This window comes from Anopheles aquasalis, chromosome 2 (genome assembly GCF_943734665.1).
Source record: "Anopheles aquasalis chromosome 2, idAnoAquaMG_Q_19, whole genome shotgun sequence".
NCBI lineage: Eukaryota > Metazoa > Arthropoda > Insecta > Diptera > Culicidae > Anopheles > Anopheles aquasalis.
The window spans coordinates 84458147-84465646 of NC_064877.1; the positions used below are offsets into that span (position 1 = coordinate 84458147).

Below are 7500 nucleotides of genomic sequence, written 5' to 3' on the forward strand. Positions count from 1 at the left end.
CAGCACCGGAAAATAAGAAAGAAGATGGAAACAACATCGACAACTGGCACACCATCTACCACTTCCCTTCGATCATGATCACAGCTTCGGTAAAGCGATTAAAGTACTATCCAACGGTAGTGACGGCGGTTTCGGTACCGGTGTCGATTGCGCTGGCTTATGCGAACATCTGGTCAATGACCACTGCCGAGATTGTTGGTGCGATTGGTAAGTGAAGCTGTCGGTTCAACATCCTTCAGCAGATTTAGTTACTTTCTCTTGTTCTTTCAGGACTCACCTCAACGATGACTCTATCGCTGTTCAGCATGATAACAAACAATCTCGTCGGGTTCGTTTACTGCGACGAGACGCAGAGCAAAGTGAAGATCTCCTTCTTGAATGCGAAAGGAAAACGGGAGGATTGTGTCTATTCGGTGGACGATCTGGTACCACGCTCGGAATTGCCAAGCTCGCTCCTGAAGCTGTACTTTCCGATAAAGAATCACGAAAATAGCGATGTATACAAGCTGGTGCATCGATACGGAGAGATCTACGATGTTCAAACGTTCGATAAAGTGTTTGGCCGTGATGTGGTAATGAAATAAGGCGAAAGAGTGCACAATAAATCGGATTAAAAAAAAGGTTTCAAATGCTCGATGCTCGTTTACCATCTCCGAAGGGTCGTCGAGTCGTTAACACCCATGACAGCTCGATGTTTTCTTTCGGTCGCCGACAACAAATCCGCAAAATATGTTCTCGGTTTAGGTGGTTTTAGGCAATTATTCGGAGAAAATGTTGCGTAAATTAGCATGTAGTATTGTGCAGAGGTAGGAAAAGTGCCAGTGCTATCGGGAATCCAGCCTAATCCATTCCATTTACGATCCCCTTTCAGCCACACAACCGCACGATGTATCGTGCCGGTTGCCCGCATGTCACAGTACGGGCCACACTTTATCGAACCGATCGTCAGCAAGGATGAAATCAACAAGCTACAGGAGACGGGTGAGCTGTCGAAGATCGCGCACGTTCCGATCAAGGCGGCCCTTGCGAACCAAACCACGTCCGTGTTTTACGATCCGCTCGTCAGCCAGTTTACGAATTATGTAATGAAGCAGGGCAACAAAGAGCTGGCCCGCGGTTTAGTCGAGAAAGGGTTCGAAAACATCAAGCGTATGCAGCTCGAGCGATACCATCTAGCCGAAAGTGACGAGGAGCGGGCCAAGATCGAGCTAAATCCGCGCAAACTGCTGCACCAGGCGGTGGAAAACTGCCGGCCACTGCTACAGCTGACACCGATCAAACGCGGTGGAGTGCGGTATCAGGTACCGGTGCCGGTGACGGAGAAACGTTCATACTTTCTCGCAATGAAGTGGCTGTTGGAGGCAGTACGGGAGAAGGAACGAACGGTACACTTTCCAGAGAAGATGGCCTGGGAAATTCTGGATGCAGCGGCCAACCAGGGCAAAGTGGTAAAGCGAAAGCACGAGCTACACCGTCAGTGTGAAGCAAACCGAGCCTACGCCCACTACCGGTGGAGTTAAGAGGCCAACGAGGTTGCAATGGTGTACGATCACAAGATCGCTTTGAGTAAAACAAGTAAAACATATTATAATCCAAATGCTTGCTCTTTTATTTCCTGAATGGAGCCACCGGTTGCCCTCCGGCAAGTACCGAAAGCACGTTGTTAGCTGTGATAGTGAACATGTCCAACAAACTCCTCTGGGTGGCTGTGCCAAGATGAGGCACCACGACTTAAAGCAATACTATAAATTAGCATCGATAGTTATGCAAGGGACTAAGCATAATACTTACTGCAATTAGGGAGAGTGAGAAGCGAATCTTCCGGATCGAGCGGCTCCGGTGACATCACATCCAAACCGGCAGCAAAGATTGTACCATTCCGAAGGGCCTCTACCAAGGCCGGTTGATCAACGATTCCGCCTCGAGCGACATTAATGAGCACGCTTGAGGGTTTCATCATGGCCAGTGTTTCGCGATTGATCATGTTCACCGTTTCGCTCGTCAGTGGACAGGCAATGAATACGAAATCACTTTCCCTCAGCAGGGTTGGTAGCTCCACAAACTCGGCACCCGCTAGATCCGCTTCCGGTTTACGGGAACGGCCAGTATACAGGCAGCGCGCAATATCGAAGCCTTGCAAACGTTTCCGAATCGTTTGCCCGATTCCACCGAACCCGATGATACCGATCGTAGAACCCGGTACGTCCTGCCCCAGCATCCACTGTGGTCGCATTTCCCACTGTCCGGCCGCAATCTTCTGGCGGCCCTCGTGAAACCGTCGTGCCGCGGCCAACATCAATCCGATGGCAATATCCGCGACCGGACCATTTACAACGGTGGGCGTGTGGCCGAGAGCAATCCGACGCCGTGCGAACTCATCTGCGTCTACATAATCCATTCCGGAGGTCATCGTCGAAACGACTGCCAACTGCGATCCGGCAGCATCCAGCACTTCGCCGTCCAGTCGATCCGCGGTAAGCCAGAGGATACCGTCGGCCCCGGGCACAGACCGCAGTATTTCCGCTCGGTTTGTGCCGCTGCACACCGTGACATCACATCTGCAGAGGTAAAAAAAGGGAAGCGATTAATCAATTTGATTTAAGGCCAAGGCCATGGTCAGCCAGAGGTCACGGATACTTCTCACGAAGCAGGTCAACGTAGCTGCCCGGAATGTCGGAGCAGGTGACGAGCAACTTTGGCCGTTTCGCACCGAAACTGTATTGTTCGATCTGCGGCTTCCTCAGCATCCTTGACACTGAACAATGCAAAAGTCGTCCGATCGTGGTACGCATGATAAGCGCAACTGTTTGTTTATGTCTCTCGAGCTCCGCGATAACCGCGACGTTTTTCGCTGGGCACCTTCACTGTGGGCATCGTTGGTGACATTCACATAATTCCTTTTTTAGTTTCGTTAACCTCACGAAGATGAGGTGGCTCTAGTAATATTCTAGAACATGTTTACGACTCTGCAAGTGCAGTTCGAGCCGAACAATCGCAGCTGACCCGAATGCTGGTTCGTTTGCGATATTTTGATTACACTTTTGCAGTACCCGTTATCATGCGCTGGTTTTTGGGGTAAGTACCTCTACGGATTTGGGACTTTTCAGTACTTCGCATTCACCTTTCCAGTCTCCTCAAAGCAAGATGAAGCTGCTCATTCTAATAGTTTGTTTGTTTGGTAGCATCCTCTATCTGTTTTTCCGTTAATACCGCACGATCATGCGATCGAAACCGCGCGTCCTGGTGACGCACCATCAAGTGCAACCGGTGGCGCTGGCCCTGCTCCGTCAGCAGTAAGTACTCCTGGGACAGCAAATAAAGTGGTAACTGAATTAAAATTCCTCTTCTCTTGCAGTTGTGAGGTGATAGTTCCATCCGCAGACTTGCCAACCAGAGAGGAGATACTCGGTCTTTGCCCTGACATCGATGGTTTACTGTGGACCAGCTACAGGATGAAACTCGATCGCCAAATGCTGGATGCGTGTGGTGGCCAGTTGAAGGTGGTTTCACTCACGATGAACGGCGTCGATTGTGTGGATACGCGTGAGTTGACCAAACGTGGCATTCCACTGGGACACACGCCATCCATACCGGACGGAGCCGTTGCCGACATTGCAATCGGGCTGATGATTGCCGCCAGTACACGCTTCCTAGCGTTCCGCGATGCTTCGGATTATGAACCCAACTATCCAATAGAAGGATCCACCGTTGGTATCGTTGGACTGGGTGGAATAGGACAGCTCGTAGCCAGAAGACTCCAAGGATTCAACGTGGGCAGTCTGCTTTACTGTGGCCATTCGGCAAAGGACCAGACGGCGCAGGGGCTAAACGCACGGTTCGTGACGAAAGAGGAACTGCTGCGATGCTCGGACTTCGTGTTCATCTGCTGTCCTTTAACGGTGGAAACCATTGGAATGTTTAATCGCGATGCCTTTGCCAGCATGCGAGCGAATGCGGTTCTCATCAACGTAGCCCGAGGAGCGATCGTTGACGAGCTGGCCCTGATTGCTGCGTTGAAGAGCGGACAAATTAGAGCAGCGGGCTTAGACACCGTTACCGTGGAGCCGATCCCTCCGGATAGCGAACTATTTCATCTTCCAAACTGCGGTAATCAATCTGGTAAATCTTGATTTACTGTTTCGTAAAGAGTTTTTTTCCGTTTCGCAGTATTGGTTCCTCATCTGGGTACGGCAACGAAGAACACACGAGATGCGATGGCTGTTCGGGCGGTTGAGAATTTGCTGGCTGGACTCCGCGGTGAACCAATGCCGTCACAGTTTGTGTCTTCCAATTAGTGAGCAATCGATGGTTTAAATAAAAGATTCACATTCCAAATGCAGTAGATTATTATAAACCATTTTCATTAGATTTTCAGTCAAATACAAGACAGTCAGAGTACGATTTATGATTTAATGTTAAATTCTAGAGGTGATGTTTTGAAAAGTGTCGAAATCACGTTAAAGTTCAAATGCTCCGTAATGCTTGATGGACATCGTACTAGGAACTTGCGAGTTAGTAAGGGTAGGGTGAGAACATCGGTGCGCCAGCTATGCCCGAAAGCACGTTCAGTGCCGCTATCTCGGCCATATTATCCCTCGTCTGTACCGTGGCCGATCCGAGATGTGGAATGACAACTAGAAAAAGGTAACGCGAAAGGGATGTTAAAACTGATTCCATTTTCATTCTGATCGATAAAAGATGATCATAGCTTACCGGCATTGGGTAGCTTCAGGAGCTCATCATCCGCAGGCAGGGGTTCCGGGGACACAACATCCAGACCGGCGGCAAAAATGGTTCCATTCTTGAGTGCCGCTACCAGCGCCTTCTGATCGACCAGATCACCCCGAGCTATGTTGACAAACACGGCCGTTGGTTTCATCAGCGACAGTGTGGACTCGTTGATCATGTGGTACGTTTCCTTCGTCAACGGAACAGCGAGCACCACGTAATCACTCTCCTGGAGCAGCTCACTCTGTGGTACCAGCTTGGCACCGAGGGCCTCGGCCTCCGGTTTCGGCCGCCGACCCGAGTACAACAGCTGACCGATCTCGAATCCCTTCAGCCGTTTCGCAATCGTCTGTCCGATGCCACCGAATCCGATGATGCCAACCGTGCTTCCCTTAATATCACGACCCAGCATCCACTGCGGTCCTCCGATCCACTGGGAGTGATCGATCGCAAGGCGCCCCTCGTGGAACCGTCGGCTAGCAGCAATCATCAGCCCGACAGCCGTATCGGCTACCGCATCGTTCAGCACGATCGGTGTGTACCCGAGCGGGAACTTACGCCGCTTGAATTCCTCCACATCCACGTAATCCATGCCGGCCGACATCGTCGAGATGGCTTTCAGCCGATTACCGCCTCGATCCAGCACCTCTCCATTCAACGCCATATGGCCAACCCACATGATGCCATCGACCTGCCCCGCCAGCTCGAGAATTTCTTCGCGTGTCGCGGGATGAGTGCTCGGGAAGATCACGTCGCATCTGGAAAAGGGAACGAACGCGCGTTATCGGTCTAGCATCATGCTCTGACGATGACGAAAAGCGACTTACTTTTGCTGAAGCTTCTGGATTCCCTTCAGTGGCGTCTCCTTGTTGGTGACCAACACCACAGGCCGCGATCCGTTGTTCGCCATGTCCACGGTTGGTGCACTGTAGCCGGATTTTACGGGCACAAAAAGAGGACGAAATGCAAAGAGTTTGTTAGTTGGAGCGTGCGTAGCTTTGTGAGCTGGCTGAAGGTGAATGCGGTGAGTGAACGACCGTCGCTCAGCAACGTACGCACACCACAGCAAAAAACCGCGGGGTGCGACGCGTTATCAGCAGTGAAGTGTTTAGATTATAGCGCGGAATCGCGGGCGGTTTACCATAGATGAAGTGTTTGACAATGAGTATGATAAATTACGAGCAGCAGCAAAACGGCTACTTATCGAACTATTGCAGTGCGCAAAGATCGTTGGAAGAGAAAGAAGCTGCTTATCACATGTAAGCAGCAGCATCACCAAATACACCATCAATGCCAATTACAGACCAATATAAGATTGCGGTGCGTTCTGGCGCATCTTAATTAAAATTAATTGTGGCCACGTGGGAGACAATGCAGCGGTAAAAACGGAACACACCATGGGCACATGCATTACGATCTAGATCGGTCGAAGATCGTCACATTTTCTCTGGTTAAAACACATTTCTCTTTCCGACACATACTTAGTAGCCTCAATGCTCGTAATAAATAGCCAGAGATGGAGCAGCAAGACACCAACGAGTGTAGATTGACTCTTCATTGTTTCCTCTCAATAAAAATTTAACGCATCAATAACCTTTGCTACACTTTCGTCAAGCACTTCGCACAATATTTGTCTTTGCGATCTTAAAATTGAAATGCAGTACGTGGACGTTGTAGCGGCGTCCGTACAACAACTATAGACCGTCAGCTGCTCAGACTATCGATAAACGCACCACCCGGAGAGTCAACAAAAACCTGGTCAATCAGGTTTTCAGTCAATCAGGCAAACATTCGTTGTAACCGACGGGGAGGGGCTGATTGAATGTGAAACCGAGAAGCCATCGTTTGTGATGTTGACCTTGTTATCTTATGCGTATGCGCGATAGTCAAGTGAAGGATTACTTTATCGTGCATTGCATTGCATTGAGGAATTAGACGGCTAATGCACTCCTTTTTGTTCTTTCCTTCGATATCTGGTCGCTTTCTTTTATTATCTTTTTTATCGTGATGGTGAGATTAAGGACATTGGGATTACGAATAAAGATATGAACCGTTTAAAAGCGATGCACCAAATACGAAACACTGTGCAGAATTTATTGCTAAACGCGGATAAATCTGATCATTCGTCGCCCCATTCATCAACCTAACGCAGCATCTCAGGTTGTTGTTGACCGATCGCGCTTCGATCGGTTATTGCCGGTGTGAAGAATGCGAGTCATTCTCGTTGATCCTAGTAACAACGCACCCGACAACCGGCCGGCGACAAAACAACCGGCCACTATCTAACGCTTGTCTCCATAATAGAAAGACTCATGCAGCGATCGGTGGAGGATCGCGACGGCGGGCCAGAGCCCGAATCCTCCGTGAAATCCGGTTTGAGCGGTTTCTGGATGGTAGCATTTCCAGAACGACGACGTAAATCTGTTTGCGGGCTGGCCGTGGTGTCGGACCATTTTTGAATTCCTAATAAGTTGCAGAGCGCACCGGAACCCGGTTTCAGTTGATTGTTGGCCTCTGGGTGAAGCGCAGTGTAGGACGAGATCGAGAATAATCTCCCGCAAGAAGCACGGTGTAGCAAGTGAACTGTTATCTGAGCCATCTCAAGCAAGCTAAAGCAGTTATCAGCAGCCTCGGAAAAGTGACAAAACATGCCTGAATATAAGGTAGCGTAGCGCAGTTTCGTGGTTGCAGGTCTTTGCATTACTGTAAATGGAATTTGATGATCTCTTAACATTACCTGAACAGTGCGTGGTTCTATGATTTAATTCCATA

The 7500-nt window shown here is 49.6% G+C and overlaps 6 protein-coding genes across 6 annotated transcripts in view; 4 read left to right on the forward strand and 2 right to left on the reverse strand.

Moving 5' to 3' along the window:
* LOC126571463 (transmembrane protein 186) overlaps window positions 1-610 on the forward strand; it is an 895-nt gene extending 285 nt beyond the window's left edge. The window contains exons 1-2 of the mRNA XM_050229986.1: window positions 1-207; window positions 271-610. The exon at window positions 1-207 is cut by the window's left edge and continues 285 nt beyond it. Coding sequence (XP_050085943.1) covers window positions 1-207; window positions 271-584 — 521 coding nt within the window. The 3' untranslated portion in view covers window positions 585-610. The remainder of the gene's footprint in view (window positions 208-270) is intronic.
* An 89-nt stretch (window positions 611-699) lies between these two features.
* Window positions 700-1597, forward strand: LOC126571462 (28S ribosomal protein S7, mitochondrial). Its single transcript, XM_050229985.1, has 2 exons — window positions 700-806; window positions 872-1597. The coding sequence occupies exons 1-2, from the start codon at window positions 772-774 to the stop codon at window positions 1518-1520; spliced, it is 684 nt and encodes a 227-aa protein (XP_050085942.1). The 5' UTR covers window positions 700-771; the 3' UTR covers window positions 1521-1597.
* Window positions 1584-2846, reverse strand: LOC126571453 (glyoxylate reductase/hydroxypyruvate reductase-like). The gene is made up of 3 exons (XM_050229973.1): window positions 2638-2846; window positions 1792-2558; window positions 1584-1730 (listed from the first exon to the last, which is right to left on the reverse strand). The coding sequence occupies exons 1-3, from the start codon at window positions 2790-2792 to the stop codon at window positions 1609-1611; spliced, it is 1044 nt and encodes a 347-aa protein (XP_050085930.1). The 5' UTR covers window positions 2793-2846; the 3' UTR covers window positions 1584-1608.
* A 23-nt stretch (window positions 2847-2869) lies between these two features.
* LOC126571455 (glyoxylate reductase/hydroxypyruvate reductase-like) lies at window positions 2870-4342 on the forward strand. The gene is made up of 4 exons (XM_050229976.1): window positions 2870-3075; window positions 3183-3293; window positions 3356-4107; window positions 4168-4342. The coding sequence occupies exons 2-4, from the start codon at window positions 3220-3222 to the stop codon at window positions 4293-4295; spliced, it is 954 nt and encodes a 317-aa protein (XP_050085933.1). The 5' UTR covers window positions 2870-3075; window positions 3183-3219; the 3' UTR covers window positions 4296-4342.
* Window positions 4336-6420, reverse strand: LOC126571452 (glyoxylate reductase/hydroxypyruvate reductase-like). Its single transcript, XM_050229972.1, has 4 exons — window positions 6210-6420; window positions 5556-5654; window positions 4714-5486; window positions 4336-4634 (listed from the first exon to the last, which is right to left on the reverse strand). Exons 1-4 carry the CDS (start codon window positions 6284-6286, stop codon window positions 4513-4515), a joined length of 1071 nt encoding a protein of 356 aa, XP_050085929.1. The 5' UTR covers window positions 6287-6420; the 3' UTR covers window positions 4336-4512.
* Window positions 6421-7069: 649 nt separating this feature from the next.
* Window positions 7070-7500, forward strand: part of LOC126571446 (homogentisate 1,2-dioxygenase) — a 2507-nt gene continuing 2076 nt past the window's right edge. The window contains exon 1 of the mRNA XM_050229965.1: window positions 7070-7391. Within this exon, the coding sequence (XP_050085922.1) occupies window positions 7377-7391 (15 nt within the window). The 5' untranslated portion in view covers window positions 7070-7376. The remainder of the gene's footprint in view (window positions 7392-7500) is intronic.